This window comes from Prionailurus viverrinus, chromosome E1, assembly GCF_022837055.1.
Source record: "Prionailurus viverrinus isolate Anna chromosome E1, UM_Priviv_1.0, whole genome shotgun sequence".
Taxonomy (NCBI): domain Eukaryota; kingdom Metazoa; phylum Chordata; class Mammalia; order Carnivora; family Felidae; genus Prionailurus; species Prionailurus viverrinus.
The window spans coordinates 13,993,386-14,012,294 of record NC_062574.1 but is presented as its reverse complement, the minus strand read 5'-3'; the positions used below and the strand labels follow the sequence as shown (position 1 = coordinate 14,012,294).

Genomic DNA, 18,909 nt, shown 5'->3' with positions numbered 1-18,909 from the left:
CGGGCTGTGGTGCAATCTGCCAGCCGAGCCCCTTCCGGAGCTGCGGGTTCCTCTGGGCATGGGGAAGCTGCCCTCTGCGACCTCCCCTGCCTCCTTGGTGCCTCCTGGAGGGCAGGACACACCTCCCAGCCCCGCGGCCTCGCCCACAGGAAGTGCTGGGGTTGGGGGCAGGCAGTGGGGGAGGTGCCACACCCAGTGTCCCGCCCTACGCCTGTGGCCCTGCTGACCCCACTGCACTGTCACCTTTTTGCCAACAGTCCTGAGGACATCGCTGGGTTCCGGGGCCCCACGGCCACAGCCATGTTTCGCAGGAAGCGCAGTGTCTCCTTTGGGGGCTTTGGATGGTGGGTGACAGATGGGACGGCGGTTGAAGGGATGGGAGCGAACCTAGCCGCGACGTCTTGCATCTGCTGGGGCTGCCTGTGTGAGCAGAGGGCTCAGGTTGTGCCTGAGATCCGGGTGGGTAGGAGGGTGCATTGCAGATGCCGTGGCCGGATGGAGGTGGCCGGGGTATCAGACATTAAGCTTTCCCTCACTCACCCTGGAGTAGGATCTAGGGAGTCCGGAGGGTTGGAGCTGGAGCCAGTGTGAACAAGGCTGCGTGGCTGTGGCTGAATGTTGTGTCTGTGCCTGTTCCCATGTGTGTGTGGCATGTCTGCAGCTCCCAGTCTGTACAGCCAGGTATGAAGTGTGTGCCTGGCTGGGTGGGTGTGCTGTGTGTGTGACCACGTGTGCACTCGGCGCTTCTGAGCAGGTGTGTGTGCACGTCTGGGCTTCTCTCGCTTTGAGTGCCCTTGTCTGGGCAGGTGTTCCACACACTCCTCCTGTGTCCGCTTTGTACGTGATGTTGTGATGGGGCGTCTCCTGCACAGGGGACCTCTGGGCTCAGTCCTCTCTGTGGCAAAGGTAGAGAAGGCAGGGCACACCCATCTGCACAGGTCCCGCCCCCCGCCCGGCCAGCCAATCCCGGCTCTGTCCCAGCCGGAGCAGCTGGGTTTGCGCTTCTCCCCTGGACCTCTGGGCCACCTTTTGCCACTAAGCTTCTGTCTGGGACAAGGGAGAAGCTCTTTCCTCCCTAGGGGGCCAGAAAACGGGGAGACCAAGGTCAAAGACTTGTCTATGGTTACCAGCTGCTGGCAGCTTCTCCTCAGCTGGGGAACGGGGTCAAGTGGTTTTCATTATCGGTTTCCTTTCAGCTTGTGGACCTGGGGCCTTGTCAAAGATTCCTGCTGCTGCAGGGAGGGTGGCCAGGGGTGTCCTGGTGTGGAGGTTGGTGGGCTAATTGGGGGGACACAGAGGCGAGGGACAGAGGGAGGGGGCCCAGGGTCTGGGAGGAGGTGGGTTCTGCTCCTCTGGCTGTTTACGCTTCTGTGTGTGTGCGGCTTTTGACTTCCCTTTTCCTCCTCTCTGGAGGCTCTTTGCCATCCACCCTCTGGCAGGAGGGGTTGTGGGTGATCCATGTTTGGCAGTTGGGGACAGCGAGGATGACATGATGCTACAGGTGGCACAGTGTGGCCTAGTGCCTGCTCACAAGCCCTCCCTGATGGCAGGGCCAAGGGGTTCCTGTCCCGAGGGTGAGGTCTGGGTCCAAATCACCTAGTGTGCTTCCCAGTCAGGCTGGCTGGGATCGCTACAGGACAGGGCCCAGGCCATGAGAGGGTACCTCTGAGACCCACCCTCCTCTGGAAGGTGTGGAGCAGAACGAGGAACTGTGTGTGGCACGTTGTACGTGCTCAGTACACACTTATGGAACGACTAAGTGAAGTGTTTCTTGCCCACGACAGGCATTGGATAGGGGCTCATTGAGTCTGAGGGGGTGCAGGGCTTCCTGGTGGGCTTGGAGGGTTAGAGCAGCCGTCATCTGGAGATGGCTGCCAGCTGGGAGGCTTGGAGACTAAAGTGCAGATTCCTGGAGCCCTGGTCCACTCCACACCGCGAACAGAATCTCAGGGGCCGGTATTTTGGAAGCTCCTTTGGATGCCAGGGTGGATAGCCAGTGGCATCAGCGGCAGACAAGGTGAAGAGAGAGAATGGGGTGGGGAGGAGAGAGAAGGCGCCAGGGAGAACCTTGGGAGTTTGGCTTTCTGAAAGAGAAAACCTCGGTTTCACGGCTACTGCCCTATCTCCTGTCTTGGCCCTGCAAAGGCCACAGGCTCTGCCCTCCCAGGGCCACACCCTAGCGTGGGAACCCTGTGGATAGATTGCCGGGTAGGTGTGGATGTGGGTGCTGGGCCAGGGGTTGCTGTGACCCACTGGGTGCTGTGCTGGTTGGGTTGAGAGGGCGCCACACCAGAAGTCTGGGTTCTACTGCTGGCTCCACCTTGGCCTGTTGAGGAACTCAGACGGGACACTTCCCCTCTCTGGGTCTCAGTTTCCCCATGTGTAAGTGGGGGATTTCCACCTTATGCACAGGATGTCGTAAGAACTAAAAAGGATTCCTTGAGAAAATATAAAATGTAAAGGCTTGTTGTTGGGGTCATAGGTAGCTCCGTAGCTCTGGGTTACAAATATTACAGCAGAATGGGAGGCTCTGCCTCCTGGATTCACCCTCCCCGCTCTGGTGGGCTGAATGGGAGAGGAGGCGTGTCTGCATGCTAGAGGGTTTGGGGGCCCCATGAGACCCTTCAGGACCAGTTGTGGAGGCTCCGTGGAAGGGGCCCCGGATGCAGTGGGGAAGAAGCTGGGAGGGACCTGGGCCAGGAGCTTTGGGGTGTGGCTTGTTTTGCTGCTGGAAACTGAGATCCAGAGGTGCTGGGAGTTTACTCAGAGTGAAAGGATCCCACCTCCTAGCTCAGGGGCTTGGTGCTGACTTATGACAGCTCCGTGTCCTCCCTGTGTGGCCCCTGACACTGCTCCCATCCCCGTGCTGCCTGGGAGTCGTGTGCAAGGAAGCTTGTGGCAAAGCTGAACATACAGGATAGGGCGGCTGAAAGATCTTTCCAGGGTTTCGAGCATCCTGGATGTGGTAGTGATTTGGGTGGCACTGATGGTGATGGTGACACAGGGGATGGTGGTGACACTGAGGGTAATGGTGACCTTTATAGTGATGGTGACACTGATGGTGATGCTGACATGGGGGTGTGGCGACACCGATGGTGATGGTGACAGTGGTGGTGTTGATGATATGGGGGTGGTGGTGGTGACACCGCTGGTTGTGACCCCTAAACAAGAGGAGATGCTGACAGTGGGAATCTCGCCCACCTTTCTGTCTGGAGAGAGGAAGGGGCCTCTTTTACCAGCCACGAGGGCTGGCATATGCAGGGGGTAAAAATAGAAGCTTAGCAGCACTGCCTTGTCTTCCAGCAAGGGTGGGCGCAGCCTGGGGTGGAGGAGCTGGCTGCCAGGACAGCCTGCTGTGCGTGTGATCTTCCCTGCTCTGAGCTCCGTGCCTGACAATTCCCACTTGTCCGTGCACCCTGGAGCCTGCTCTTGGGTTCTGTCTCAGGAGTGGGGTCTGCCTCCTTGCATGGACTGGCAGCTCCTAGAACAGGAGGGTCCTTGTTGCTGGGGTGCTGGGGTGCTGGTATCTTTCCAAAGCAGAAGCCTGGGAAATGTCGATGTGTTGAAGGTCCAGCTGCGGTGACTGATGCAGCTGGCTTGCAAATGCCTCTTGTGGAGTGGGGGCAATGAAGGGAGATGCTATATACAAGGGGATCTCTGGGTTTGGAGTCGGAACCTGGATTCAGACTGGGCCAGTGATGTTATCCTCCCGAGCCTCTGTTTCCTCATTTCTAAAATGGGAAGAATAACAGTACCTGCCTTGTAGGGTTATATGTGGCTCCAGCCCTCCCAGAGCTCACAGTCCTCTCTTCCTGGGCTGGAGGAGAGCTTCCGGCTGGAGCGGCTGTCCCCTCCAGGGCCCTGCCGGTCTGGTGGTCTAGACTGGCTAAGGGACCTGCCCTTCAGATGCTAGTTGGCAGCCTTCAGCCTCGGCACTGACCAAAGCCCTTGCTTTTCTCTTGGCAGGATCGACAAGACCATGCTGGCGAGCCTGAAGGTCAAGTAAGTAGCCACTTCCTGTTATGTAGCGATCAGAGATGATGGCAGGCCAGAGCTCCTGTGGGCCCCTCGTTTCCCCTGAGTTGTGGGGAACCAGAGTGGGGCTGTAGCATTTGTCAGATTCTCCGTCTCAGTCTTATGGGCTTTGGACTGGGGAGGTTGGACAGGGCTCTTGATTCCTGGGGTGTCTGGAGAAAAGCATGCTGGGATGGAATCAGCAGGTGCCAGGTTGATGGTAATGCATACAGTGGTGTCTTTTAGGCCATAACTTGGACGTGAGAAAGATAATTTTATTTCCTATCCCCTTGATTATTATGTGAAGTCCCCGATCCATCAGTCTTTCTGACATTCCTACCTACCTGGAAAATTGTGCCACATAGTTCTAAAGCCTCATGAAACACCCCAGTGTGCATGTGGTCAGTTGGCCACTGAGTCATCTGTTACCAGACAAATGTCATCCTGATGAGCCCAGCCCTGCGGCTCTCTGAGGCTTCAACACCAGATTCGGGGGCTGGGAGTTGTCTGCCGTGGTTTGCCATATGTCTGCCCGTCTGTCTGGGAAGCCCTGCACAGACACACCTCTCTCCCAGAACCTCCACCTGCTCCTCCCTCACCGTCGTTGCTCCTTTTCCATGTGTATTTCTCCCCAGCCATTGTGTTTGCATCCTGATTCCCCTCCCCGCTTCAGACTTTGAAAAAGTCATTCCATCTTCATCCCTCCCTGGGCAATGAGTACTGACCAACCACCTGCTCCAATTGAGTGAATTGAAAAGGAGGGAAATTCTAGGAGGAAAAAATAGCATTGGTCACTAGCCCAAAATATTATCCTGCCATATGTGAGTTCGCTGGTGCGTGAGAAATTCCTCCAATGAGTGTCCTCCCTCACAGGCAGCTCCTCCCGCCTGTGACACCCCATCTCAGCTGAAAGGTTTTCCAGGCCGGCCTCCCTCTGCCATGCCATCTAGTTGCTAGCACTGGCTGTGTATGCCCTGCGTACAGGTCCCCGGGCAAAGCAGAGCCGGTCTTGAGCATCGGCAGATAGGGGTGAGAATAAGAAGCTTCCCACTTTGGTCTGTTTTGCTCAGAACGGTAGGGTAAGCAGTTAGCAGGGCCGGGATGAGTGGCAGACAGTCCCTGCCTTCTGAGAGCTTTCTGCCGTGGGAGTAGTCTTGGAAGACTGCCAGGAGGAGGCAGTTTCTCTAGGGGCTCTTAAAGATGGGGCGGGACAATAGGTGCACCCGGGCCTATGCCGGTTGGCATGGGGTGTGCATCAGTGTGGCTCAGTGTTCAGGGCAAATCGTCACTCATGGGCAAGGCATTTAACTTCTCCAGACTTCAGTTTTTGCATCCTTTGTCTGAAGTCTAATTTTCCGAGAGCTTCTTATCTGCATATTGAATGAGAATTAGGCACGAAGCAGGGTGACTAAGCGGGGGTGGAGTGGTGGGAATGTTTCTTTTGGTGTTGTTTTGGGATGTTTAGTTCAATTTCACAGGCATTTATTGAGAGGCTGTTTAACGGGTAAAGATGATGTGTGTAACTTGGAAGGGAACTAGTTTCAAGGTGTAGTGAAGGGCTGGGGGCACTGGCCAGTGTTGGGATTGAGTATCTGGGGGGCAGTTTGAGGGCTTTGGTCCTGGGGAGGTAGTGCTGAGCTGGCTGTTTGGGATGGTGTGTAGCACTGTGTTCTTACTGGTACTTGGTTAATATTCTTCTGATTGCAAGAAAGAAAAACTCAGTGTAATATGGGTAAGCGAAAGAGAATACAGAAAAGATCCCAGGGTGTCTCAGGGAACCCAGGGGAGAAAGTGGAGCTAGAGTTCAGGAGGGGTTGAGCTGGAACTGGAGAGCCTTCCCAACAAGATTCCTGCTGGCTTCCTTGCAGTAACTGCTAAACTGATCCTAAAATTCATACAGAAATTTAAGGGTTGTCTTTTCTTTCTTTTTTTAAAAGATTATTTACTTATTTTGAGAGAGAGAAAAAGTCGGGGGGAAAGCGTACGAGCGGGGGAGGCGCAGAGAGAGAGAGAGAGAGAGAGAGGGAGGGAGAGAGAATCCCAAGCAGGCTCTGTGCTGTCAGCGCAGAGCCTGACGTGGGGCTTGATCCCAAGAAATGTGAGACCTTGACCTGAACTGAGATCAAGAGTCAGACGCTGAACTGGCTGAGCCACCCAGGCACCCCTAAACTTATGGGTAGTCTTGAAAAAGAAGAACAAATTGCGAGGACTATACTTCCTGATTTTGAAATTTACTACAAGGCTACAGTAATCAAGACCATTTGGTACTGGTGTAAGGATAGCCATATAGATCAATGAAACAGAATTCAGAGTCCAGAAATAAATCCCTCACTTTTTTTTAAACCCCTCACTTTTGTGGTCAGTTGATTTTTCAACAAGTGTGCCAAGACAATTCAATAGAGAAAAATAGTCTTTCAACAAATGGTGCTGGTACAGCTATATCTACATCCAAAAGAATGAAATGGAACCCCTCTCTCACACCATATGTAAAAATTAACTTCAAATGGATCAAAGACTTAAATGTAAGAGCTAAACCTATAAAACTCTTAGGAGAAAACATAGGAGTAAATCTTTGTGACTTCGAATAAGGCAGTGGTTTCTTAGATATGACACCAAAAGCATAAGCAACAACAACAAATTGATAAATTGAACTTCACCCAAATCAAAAACTTCTGTGTTACAAAGGACACCATCAAGAAAGTGAAATGTCAATCCACAGAGTGGGAGAAAATATTTGCAAATCATATCTGATAAGGGACTTTTATCTAAAATACATAAAGAGCTGTCAACAATACAAAGACAACACAATTAGAAAATGTGCAAAAGATCTGAATAGACATTTCTCCAAAGAGGATACGTAAATGGACAATAAGCACGTGAAAAGATGTTCAGCATCATTAGCCATCAGGGAAATATACACGAAAGCCACAGTGAGATACTACCTCACACCCATTAGAATGACTATAATCAGAAAGAAGATAATGGCAAGTATTGGTGTGGATGGGGAGAGACTGGAACCCTTGTTCACCGCTGGCTGCTGGGAATGTAAAATGGTGCAGCTGCTTTGGAAAACAATCTGGCAGTTTCTCAAAAGGTTAAACACAGAGTTACCATATGACCAGCAATTCCTCTCTTAAGTACATACCCAAGAGAAATGAAAATATATGTTGTTCATGTAGAAACTCGTAACACGAATGTTCATAGCGGCATGATTAATAATAGCCCAAAGTGGAGACAACCCAAATGTTTATCAACAGATGGATGGGTAAACAAAACGTGACACATCGATACAATGGCATACCATTTGGCCATCAAAAGAAACCAAGTACTGACACATGTTACAACATAGATGAACTTTGGAAACATTATGCTAAGTGAAAGTCACAACCACATATTGTGTGATTCCATTTATATGAGAAGTCTAGAGTAGGCAAATCCATAGAGACAGAAAATAGATTCGTGGTTTCCTAGGGCTGGGGAGGTTGTTAGGGGGAGTGAGTGCTAAAGGATGCAGGTGTCTTTGTGGGGTGATGTAAATGTCCGAGGACCAGATAGTGGTGATGGTGGCACAACCTTGCGAATATACTAAAGCCATTGAATCGTGTACTTTAAAATGATGAATTGTATGATGTGTAAATTACATCTCAATAAAACTGTTGAAAAAGAGAGAGAATCTTACTGGCCCAGCTTGGGTCAGTTGTGTACCCCTGGTCCAATCAGTTTAGCTGGAGACATGAAGTTTTATGATAAAATATGGCTGCTGTGGTCACCTCTCTATGTGGGAGGGGTTAGTTCCCACGAAGAAAGGTGGCTTGTGGGCTGGACAGACACCATACGAGCTTTAAGCTAGCCACCCCCGCTACCCTGGGGACTAAAAGGGAGTTCAGTCCTTGTTTTTTCATTTGTCTTCCTCCCCTCCATTGATAGTCCCTAATGTGGAGATCTGCCTAGATGCCCAGGATATGGCTCTGCTCGCTGATATGTCCGTTAGATTAACATTTTTAAAGTTTATTGATTTATTTTGAGAGCGAGAGCAAGCAGGGTAGGGGCATTGAGAGAGGGAGAGAGAGAGAATCCCAAGTAGAATCTGCACTGTCAGCACAGAGCCTGATGTGGGGCTCGAACTCAAAAGTGAGACCATGACCTGACCCGAAATCAAGAGTCAGACGCTTTAAACCGACTGAGCCACCCAGGCGCCCCGCTGGTATGTCCCTTGGGAAGCCAACTACATGGGCTACAGCTCTCCTAGGCACCAGGGTGCCACCCTCCTTCTGCCTCCGCTGGGCGAGACCTCTTTCTTTGTTTTTTAAAAAAATTTTTTTTCAACGTTTTTAATTTATTTTTGGGACAGAGAGAGACAGAGCATGAACGGGGGAGGGGCAGAGAGAGAGGGAGACACAGAATCGGAAACAGGCTCCAGGCTCTGAGCCATCAGCCCAGAGCCCAACGCGGGGCTCGAACTCACGGACCGCGAGATCGTGACCTGGCTGAAGTCGGACGCTTAACCGACTGCGCCACCCAGGCGCCCTGAGGCCTCTTTCTCTCTACTAGTGTAGCCCGTTGACTTTGCTGAGCAGCAGACACCCCTGCGCTGTGGCCTGTGCTCCCAGTTGCTTTAGCTCTTTCTCCGGGGACCTAGCGCTCTCCACACAAAGACAGTCAGCTGCGTATCTCCTGGAGGTGTCCCTGAGCCACCCAGCTCTGAAGGTGGGGGTTCTGGCCTCGCCACTGCTGAGCACTTACGGTATGCTAAGTTGAAATGGCACAGTTTCCCTGAAGTTTCACAACCGCCTCTTGAAGCAGCTGCCGTCGCTCTCGGCGTGGTACAGCTGAGAAGATGGAGGTAGGACACTTGGTTAAGGTCATCGGTGAAGAAATCATGGGGCTGGGGTTTGAATCCCGGTCTGTACTTCGTGGCTGGTTTCGTCCAGGCTGGAGCTGAGTCGTTCTCAGCACCTCCCTTGGCCACTCTGCTTTCTCACTCTTTTTACCCCCGCTCTGCTCGGGGGCCGTGCACCTAATCTGGGTGGCACAGAATATGCACCTCTGCCTTCACACCACATGCCCTTGCTGCAGGCCCAGGTCGAGTGGCATCTCTGGTGCCTGAATGATGAGGACCCTCACTGGCAAGGTGCAGGGGGCACGGAGCCACACGGGAACAGCGGAGAGGGAGGTGGTGGCCGTGCACATGGGAGGAGTTGGGAGGGCCAGGTTATAGCCCCAGGCTAACAGATGGGCAAATGGTTAACTTCTCCAAGACTCAGCTTCCCCATCTGTAAGACGGGATGGTTGGGCTACTGTCTAACCTGCTCTCTTGTAGCTTTGACATTCTAGGAGTTTACCTTCATGATCTTTGTCCTTTTGTATTTCTCTGAGGACCTCGATGATGGGAGGTACTCACTGTTGAAAAAGTGAATGCATACATGCATGAATGAATGTCTTTGAAAACAGGGGCTCTGCACACTTCGTCTCTGGCACCCTAGCATCTAACATCGTGTTTGGCACATAGCAGGTTCTTAATCTAGATTTGGTGAATGATTCAGTTATGGGTCATTATGGTTAGCCTATCATGTGCAGGTGGAGGGAAGGAGAGAAAGAGGCAGAATCAGCAGATGGGGCCGAGGCCAGCTTAGGATAAGGTTATAAGAATCCTTCAGTACCACCAAGATGTTCTAGAACCTTCTGGGGGCTGACCCTTTGTCAACTGCAGTAGTTGAGCCATAGACTAGATTCCCCCAGAGGAGAGCCCAGGCTGGCAAATCTAGGATTTGCTCATGGAGGTCCTTGAAGCAGCATCCAGGAGGTGAGGAGCTGAGCTGGGAGCCTCAGATAACCTTCCTCCATTCCTTTTTGCTGCCCCTGCCCCCCCTCACAGACCCCTGTTTCTTTGCTAAAGAAAGAGATGGGCACACACACATGTGTGGGTACGTGTGTGTGTGTGTGTGTGTGTGTGTGTGTGTGTTTCTGCTGCACAGCTGGTAAGCCATGCTCCAGCCATCTGAGATGACTGTCATACACAGCGACTGGCCATAATGGGACTGGGTGAGCATAGGGATGATTCAGTGCAGCCTGTCTCCACTGCTGGGGGCACAGTAGCAAGCACACTCCTGATGGTGGGGAAATCTAGAACCCATTGCCTTGTAGGAAACAGAGTCCAACTTTCTTTTTTTATACAATTTTTTATGTTTATTTATTTTTGAGAGAGAGAGGGGGGGGGAGAGGGAGCAGGGAAGGGGCAGAGTGAGAGGGAGACACAGGATCCAAAGCAGGCTCCAGGCTCTGAGCTGTCAGCACAGAGCCCGATGGGGGGCTCGACCCCACAAACTGTGAAATCATGACTGATGCTTAACTGACTGAGCCACCCAGGTGCCCCCCAAATCCTCCTTTCTAACTGATGGTCCCAGTTCTTGGTCACTAGAAATGGCTTCTCTGAATAGAGAGAAAGCATGTGATGAAGCCTGGAGGTGACTGTGTCCTCTTGTTTCTTCCTCAAGAGAGGGAGGGAGAGGGCCTGGAGGAGCATCTTCCCAGCAGCCCGGCCAAGAGCAGCATTTCAGCTGTCCTGTGGTTTGGCCAGAAGATACCACATGGCCATCCCTACTCTAGGTTCAGATTTCACCAGCTAAGAATTCAACATTTTATTAGAAGCAGCGTGACCACACAGGCAGGAGCAGATGCAGCGTATCTTCTCTTGGCCCCTAGGGTCCTTGATGGCAGCTGCTGGAGCCATGGCTCATGCAGGATGGGGGCTGTAAACTCAGGGCTTCGATCTCCAGTCAGTGAGAATTACACACAAAATCTAGATGGTTACCTTTACAGACATCTGCTTCTCCTGGTTCTTGTGGTAGTGTTGGCAAGGCCACATGCTCATGTTGGGGAGAGAGCAGAGTCAGGGCCCAGGTGTCAGTGCATCAAGTCTCTGCCTCCAGCTTTCCAGCCTTCCTTCCAGAAAGCCTATGGCTCCACAGTCCACCCTTGATTCCAATTTCGTGGCTTTTTTCATGCATTGGCTGAAGGCCATGATCACCAGTTAATTTCCCCATTTTCCACCAGGACTTTGCTTACAGTGGATTACAAGAATCCTTCAGGTACCACTAAGATGTTCTAGAACCTTCTGGGGCTGCCCCCTTAGTCACTTCCTCTTACCCACCCAGGGAATGTGCTGAGAGTATGCTGGGTTGTTAAGGGCAGGGGAGCTTGCTATTCTGGGGGTTAGAATGCTGCATCAGTTCAGCTCATAATTACTGGGCACCTCCATTCCAAGCCCGGTGCCAGGCCCTGGGGTTGGTGGGAAAACAGAGATGAAAAAGACATGGTCTCTGCTCGTGAAAGCTTACAGCCCTGGAGGCAGGCAGATGTATAGTCAGACAACTGCAGGGGAGTGTGAGGAGGGCTGGCAGAGATGTCCTCTGAGAAGATGGAAGGGGTTTCCTGCAGACTTGCTGATGCCTGAGCTGTATCCGAGGGTGAGTAAGGTCAGTCCACAGAAGAGAGAGGCAGCAACAGTGCACAGACAGTGAGGTGAGAAACGCAGCGGGTGGGAGGGATTTGGGGGTGGTTACTACCACCAGATGGAATACTGGTGTGGGAGTATGGGGGCAGGCTGGGCAGCCTCTGGCAGTATGGGACAGCTGTGCGGAGGGCTGAGCTGGCTTCTCTGGGTGACCGGAGCCACTGCAGGGTTTTAAGGGGAGTAGGACCCAGATTTGAGTCAGAGGGTCCTCTGGCTGTCCTCTGCTGACTCACTGGAGAGGTTAGAGGCTGGGGCGGGGACAGTGGGGTTGGAGAGAGTGGACAGATTGGAGAGTTATTGAAGAGGTGGTCTTCCCAGCCTGGATTGGTTTCGATGTGGGAGGTGAGAGCAAGGGAGGGGTCAAGGTGAAGACTTTCAAGTTTCTGGGTGAGCCCTTGGGTGGATGTTGGCCCCATTTATGGAGATGGGGGAGTAAGTCTCTGAATACATGATCCCTACTCTCCCCTCCCTCCTCTCCCCTCTCCACGTGGCCAGTTTAGATCCTGACCCTCATACCTACCCTCCCCCCTGTCCCCGACCATAGAGGGGACAGAGGAGAGGAGCAACATGTGAAGGGTTGCAAGAGATGGTCTGTGGCCAGGAAACAGGCCAGGAAGTGCCCTCTCCCTGACCTTGCAGGCAGGCCTGGCAGTGACCTGGGCCGTGACCCCCAACCCTGCTCAGCTCCTAGGGTGCCTTTGGCAGGCGAGCTCCAGGTAAGCACCGGCTGGCGCCACTGCCCTTGTAATCAGCAGCTGGCTGGACCACGAATGCAGGGCACCCACTTCCCGACACCCTGTGGCCCTGAGCCTGAGCACAGTGTAGGCGTGTGTGGGTGTGTGTAGGTGTGTGTGTGCGCTTGCCTGTGCAGGTGGACATGAGCTTTGAGGGCCCATGTGGGTGACTGTGTGGTGCCTTTTTTGGCTTTAGCGAGTTCCTATGGTAACCACGAACATGTCTCTTTTGGGATCTGGAGTCTCAGGGCGTGAGTGGCTACAGGGAGAAGCAAGGCGGGCGGGTGTTCAGCTGGCAATTGGGCTGTGGCCTGATTTCATTGCCAGACACTGAGGATGCACCTGGAGGTGCCATTTGCCAGGCAACAAGGTCTGCAAACTCCAGGGATTTGTGTGTTCCTGGCCCTCATCCCGGCTGGTCCCCGCCATGCCTAGGAAGCCCTGGTGAGTCCCTGTTCTGGATTCTTGGTGGACAAGCAGCTTCCTGGGTCTTGACCAGGTCTGGTGGGTGTCTCCTGATGGGCAAGCAGGGAGCTAGCTGGAAGCTCTGGCCAGTGGGCACTGGGCATCGGGCCCTTCTGAGATGGGTATGAGACTATGGGCAGGAGGGGTTCTGCTTATTCCTGGGGCCCTGTGGGGGTGTTTGCCAAGTGGCTGGGGAGCTGAGTGGTCCTTATTGATCCCATGGGACAGGGCTAAGTGTGTTACTGTGGGGGATCAGGGCAGGGAAACGGGAGAGTGGAATGCAGATGGGCAGCCTGGGGCCCACCAGCCTGGGCCCAGCTCTTTTTGGGGGAGCCTCCTCACCCCATTCAGCTCCCTGAGAGGGTCCTTCAGTCCTCAGGTCCCTGGCCATGTACTTGAGCTTCTTCACAGGTCTCCCCAGACTTAGAGGCCTGCTGGCCTGACTCGATGAGAAGACTCAGAATCCCATGGGGAGGGGGCCCTAGGGCTTTGCTTGGCTCACCAAGGGCTGGATTTGGCCAGGGCTGGGGAAGAATTGCTCTTATGGGCTTTGAAGAGAGGCTCTGACTCCCCACATTGTCCTTCCCACGTGCTTCCTGTCCATACATTGTGGACCCCGGGGTGTGTCAGGACCCCCGCTGCCCTCAGAGAGGCTCCTGCTGGACAGGGTGCCTGGGAATGTGGGGGGTGCTTGCTTCTATTTCCTTGCTTCTGCTGTCCCCTGTGGGGCTGGGAGCAGGGAGTGGAGATGGGAGTGTGGGGAGAGGATGTAGAGGGCCCTCTCCCAGGAGCTAGCTGTTCCCTCTCCCTCTGAGGGGGACCTGGTGAGGCTCTGCTGGGATAGGGGCTGTGCAGCAGGGGTTGCTAGGTCTGGCTGTGTGGTTGTGGGGGTTGCTGAAGGGCAAGGGGAGCAAGGAAGTGGACGTTCTGTGCTTTTTCCAGACCATCTAGGCCCTTCTTTTCTGGAAGGCAGAGTCCAGAGCCTGATCCCCAACAGCTTGCCCTGGGAGCATGGGGAGGTGTGGGAGCCTTTAAGGGAGATCTCCAGATCTCTGGAGCCCTTGAATCTCAGAACTTGAAATAAAAAAGTCAAATGAGCCACTACATAAATTCATTGTGCCCCTGAAACTAGTCACTGAACCTGAGCTTGGTTACCTCCAGCAATAGGGAGCTCATTACTTTGTAAGGATGCCTATTCTATTACAATACAGTTCTGATTGTTCAAAGATGACCATTCTTTTCATCTGGAATCTCTGTAGCTGCCATTCCTTGGTTTCTCATCCCTCCCCAAACAAGGCTAATCCCTCATTTTCCTGACACTCCTTTAGATTTTGGAAGGTGGTTCTTGTTCCCAGTGTTCTTCCCCGCCCCCCCCCCCCCCCCCCCCCCCTCGCCGGCTGGTCATCCCTGGCCCCTTCAGCTGTAGTTGGGATTTCTCACTGCCTGGGGTAATCTGTGTTGGAAAGAATCAGGTTTTCTCTAGGTTTCATCTCAAAGCCTGGTCAGAAGGGTTGACCTGGGCAGCCTGCAGGAGCCCAGTGGACATGAGGGTGGGCAACTAGAGGTCATGGGCATCAGCCTCCTTGTTTACAGATCAGTATGTGAGGTCCCAAGTGGGGATGTTCCTAGCCTGAGGTGGGGGGACCAGGACAGAGCTGTCTGGCTCTGTGCAGCACCTGGCTCCTTTCCTCCTCCCCCTAGCAGCCCCTCCATCATCACCGCTTTCTGGCTTAGCACGTTGTCTTGTCTCGTCTTTCTGAAGATAGGCCTGACGGCTGCAGGGATCTGGCAGGGCCGAAGACAACCACAGGAAGGGGTCTGGGGGCACATATCAGCGTCTGTGGGGATGCTTGCCTGTCTCGCCAGACCTTCCACTGTCCAAGAGAAGCTGGAAATCTGGAATTTTAGGAAAAGTCTTGAGAGCTAACTCAAGCCATGTGTGGCCTGCCCTGTAGGCCAGGTTCAGCGCAGAGGGTCACCAGTGGGCCACTTGTGATCTGGGGCTGTCATCCCTCTCGGGTTCCAGCTCCCTGTCTCCCCATGGCTGACTCCCTAGTCCCTGTCCCAGGTCACCCCCTCCCAGGTGCTCTCATCTCCGCCTTCAGCCGCTGACTGATCACTTCCTGCTCTGTCCCCAGACCACACTCACTCTCAATTAACCTTTTCTGTCTTCCAATCCAGTTCTTTCTCTGTCACCGGGTTGTGAAGTCCCTGAGTCACGAGGCCCTCTCCCGCCCTCCTCCTGGTTCAGGCCCATTATCTCCTGTCCAGACAGTTGACAAAGGCTCTCTAATTAACCTCCTCCTCAGGCCTCTGCCAGCTCTGACTAATCCATCATGCCAAAGTCGTCTCTAGCTCTGCCCTCTGTGTGCCTGTGGCAGGCTTTGTTAGTGCTGACTGCACATAGTCTAGTTCCTGGGAGCCTGGTGTGGGGACCATCCCCGCCCCAAGCTGGTGGGGGGCTGGGCGGTTTTTGGTTGTGTTGACTTTCCCGTGTCCTTTCTTTCTGGCATTAGCGTCCACTAACGGTCTTTGGTCCATAGCAGATAATTTGATCCTCCTCTCCTTCAAGGCAGTGGTTCCCAGATGTTTTGCACTTTGCTATCACCTGGGAGACTTTAAAAGATTCTCATGCCCAGGTCACACCCAGTTCCAGAGTTGGAAATCAGAATGTCTGGGGTGGGTGGGTCCCATCATCAGTATTTTTTTTTTTTTAAAGATTTCCAGGTGATTCTTTTTTTTTTTTTTCATTCTTTTTTTTTAGTGTTTATTTATTTTTGAGAGAGAGAAAGAGAGAGACAGTGTGAACAGGGGAGGGGCAGAGAGAGAGGAAGACACAGAATCTGAAGCAGGCTCTGGGCTTTGAGCTGTCAGCACCGAGCCTGATGTGGGGCTGGAACTCACGAACTGTGAGATCATGACCTGAGCCAAAGTCGGACGCTCAACCGACTAAGCCACCTAGGTGCCCTGATATCCAGGTAATTCTAATGCGCAATAGTTTCTGGGAACCCCAGTCCCAAGGGATGAGCAGTGTGCTGATTGTCAATGGTTCAGGTCAGGTTGGATGTTAAAATGGGCTCCAGGTGGGTGGGTCACTCTAGGTTAAGGTTTCTGTTGACATTTGGGGCTGGATAAATCTTTGTTTCGGGGGCTGTCCTGTGCGTTGTAGATGTTGAGCAGCGTCTCTGGCCTTTGCTTACGAGACACTAGCAACCTGCCCCCTAGGAGTGACAGTCAAAAATGTGTCCGGGCATTGCTGAGTTTTCAGAGGGGAGGGAGTAGAAGCTTCCCCACCCCAAAGAGGACCACTGCTCCAGGCCGAGCTGGGCTCACTTCACAGGATTGCAAGGTGTGCACGGAGGAAAAGGCTGCCAACTAGTGAACCCCGTCTTAGTGGTTATTCTGTGTGCTTCAGAGTCAGGCAGCCTATGTTTTAAATCCGGACTCCACCATCTGGATGAACTTGGGCAAGTTATTTAACTTCTCTGTGTCTCAGCACATTTCTAGGGTTTGGTGGGTTCCTCCACCCCCCCCCCCCCTTTTCTTACAACCGTGCCTCCTCTTGATCTTCAGCTCCAAGCCAGACGGTGTGACTTGCTGTTTTCTGGCACTTTTTCGCCTTGATGCCTTTACTTCTTTGCTTATGTTGTTCCCTTAGCAGGAAATGCCTTTACTTCTTCCTGCTCTGCGGTGGTCCAGTGGTTTCTGCCCGCGTCCCTCTCCCCTTGAAATCTGAGGCTGTGGGAGCCTCTGGGGTGCCCAGCCCAGCTCCGTCACAGTTTGTTGTTTAGGTGAGGTGGTTGACCCCTCCCTGCCTCGGGCTGGGCCGTGAACCAGCAGGGTACCACAGTGTCATCTTCCGTCCCACGCCCTCCTCATTCTTCGAGGGTGGAGTGGGCGGAAATCCGTGCCTGGCAGGCCGCAAAGCCACATTACTGACTTCTGGAGCCCTGCCCTGAGGGGTGTGTGTATGTGTGTGTGTGTGTGTGTGTGTGTGTGTGTGCGCGTGCGCGCGCATGCAACGGCAGCCATTGCCACTTTCCTGGTTGCCTTGCTGCTGGTAGACACATCTGGAATTGAGGATCTCTGGGCTACAGGCTTTTCCAGGTGCATTTCTGGGCCCAGAAAGAGGACTTGAAGGGACCTCACCCTGCCATGCCCTGTCCAGACCCTCCTGCCAGCTCAGCATAGGCTGGATCAGGGGTGCCCACCCCTGGCTGCTGTGCAGACCCCCCCTGGGGAATCTGCTTCCTTAGGCCTGAGTGGGGCCTGGGAGACCTGCTCCTTCTGGTGCAGGGGTGTTTGTGGCTCTTTGGGAACCAGTGACATTTAAAGCTCTTCTCCCCGTAATCTAGATTCAGTGGTTAGGTTCCTGTGCTCTGGGTGACCTTGGGCAAGCCATACAACCTCTCTGTGCCTCATTTATCTGGGGATCACAAATGTGGGTCCTATTGTGCGGTTCCAAGGAGATGATCCAGGCACCCTGGAGCACCCTGCCCGGTACATAGCGGTTGGTACATGTTACCTGCCACAGTATTCCCGATATTAGTAATAATAGTCCTGGGCTGTGTGGACACAGGTGCCCATGTGATATGCCCGCGTGCATGCAGGCATACCCACAGGGGCAAACTGGACCCATATGCACCCAGACCCAGGCCTGCTGCTGACAGGTATGGGCAAGTGGTATCAGTGCAGGCACATGGATAGACACACCTTCAGTAGGAAACCCACCAGGAGCGCAGACGTGTGTGTGTGTGTGTGTGTGTGTGTGTGTGTATGAGGGCCGGATGGTCGGGCTTTTGTTTTATTCATACTCTGACATTATTCCTGGAGTCAGTAGCACCTGGGCTGAGCTCTGGGAGCCCAAGGGGCCTGTTTCCGTAGCAACCATGATGCAGTAAAAGTAGGAGGGGGAAGGAAGAGATGGAAGGCCCTGAACCAGCTGGGAGGGGTGTCCTGCCTGCAAGGGCCTTGCCTTCCACACCCTCTGCCGTCCGGAGGGTCTGGTTTTGTTGGTTTGATTTTTTTTTAAGTTTATTTCTTCATTCTGAGAGACAGAGAGAACGCGTGCACATGCACCAGGGAGGGGCAGAGAGAGAGACAGAGAGAGTCCCAAGCAGGTTCCATGCTCTCAGTGCAGAGCCTGATGCAGGGCTTGATCTCATGAACTGTGAGATCATGACCTGAGCCGAAATCAAGAGTCGGATGCTTAACTGACTGAGACAATTCAGGCGCCCCGTGCTTGTTTGATTTTTTACAATAATGACATGGCCACCTCAGAGTACTGATGACCCGAGCCTGACAGCTGTTAACATTTTGTTGCATTTTCACCAAACCTTATTAGACGTTGTGGTAAAATAGAGGTGCCTGCAAGGCTCAGTCTGTTGAGTGGCTGACTCTTGATTTCGGCTCAGGTCATGATCTGGTGGTTCGTGGGACTGAGCCCCGCCTCAGGCTCTGTGCTGACAGTGTGGAGCCTGCTTGGGATTCTCTTCTCTCTCTCTCTCTCTCTCTCTGTCTGTCTCTCTCTCTTCTCCTCCTCCCACTTGTGTTCTCTCTCTCAAAATAAATAAATAAACCTTTAAAAAATTGTGGTAACATATACATAATATGAGATTTATTATTGTAACCATTTTTAAGGATAGCACTAAGTGGCATTGAGTATATTTATAATGTACAACCCCCACCACTCACCATTTCTAGAACTTTTTCATTATCCCAAACTGAAACTCTGCACCCATCGAACACTAACTCCCCACTCCTCCCACCCTCCCTCCAGCCCATGGCAACCACAGCAATCTACTTTCTGTCTTTATGAATGTGGTCATTCTAAGTGGCCCCAGGTGAGTGTATCTGTACAGCATTGGCCCTTTTGTGTATGGCTTCTTTCGCTAGTGAAATGTCTTCAAGATTCATCCATGTTGTAGCATGTCATAATTTCCTTCCTCTTTAAGATTGAAGACTATTGTATGTATATTTTGTTTAGCCACATTTTGTTTATCCATTCATCTATGGATGAACACGTGGACCTTTTGGCCGATACGCTGCCATGAACAGGAGTCTACAAATACCTGTTTGAGTCCCTGCTTTCAGTTCTTTCGGGTATATACCCAGAAGCTGAGTTGTTGGATCATATGGTAATTCTATTTTAAACTTTTTGAGCTTTTTTTTTTCTTTTTAAAG

The 18,909-nt window shown here is 52.7% G+C and overlaps 1 protein-coding gene across 2 annotated transcripts in view; it reads left to right on the top strand.

The window, feature by feature from the left end:
- The first annotated feature begins 242 nt into the window (after positions 1-242).
- The window catches only part of RAP1GAP2 (RAP1 GTPase activating protein 2), a 192,707-nt gene continuing 174,040 nt past the window's right edge, over positions 243-18,909 (top strand). Inside the window, exons 1-2 of one of the 2 annotated variants that reach the window (XM_047832813.1) lie at positions 243-344; positions 3,967-4,002. In XM_047832813.1, the coding sequence (XP_047688769.1) occupies positions 301-344; positions 3,967-4,002 (80 nt within the window). In that variant the 5' untranslated portion in view covers positions 243-300. Of the gene's footprint in view, positions 345-1,088; positions 1,105-3,966; positions 4,003-18,909 lie in introns of those variants that run through there. The other variant, XM_047832814.1, reaches the window with a different exon arrangement.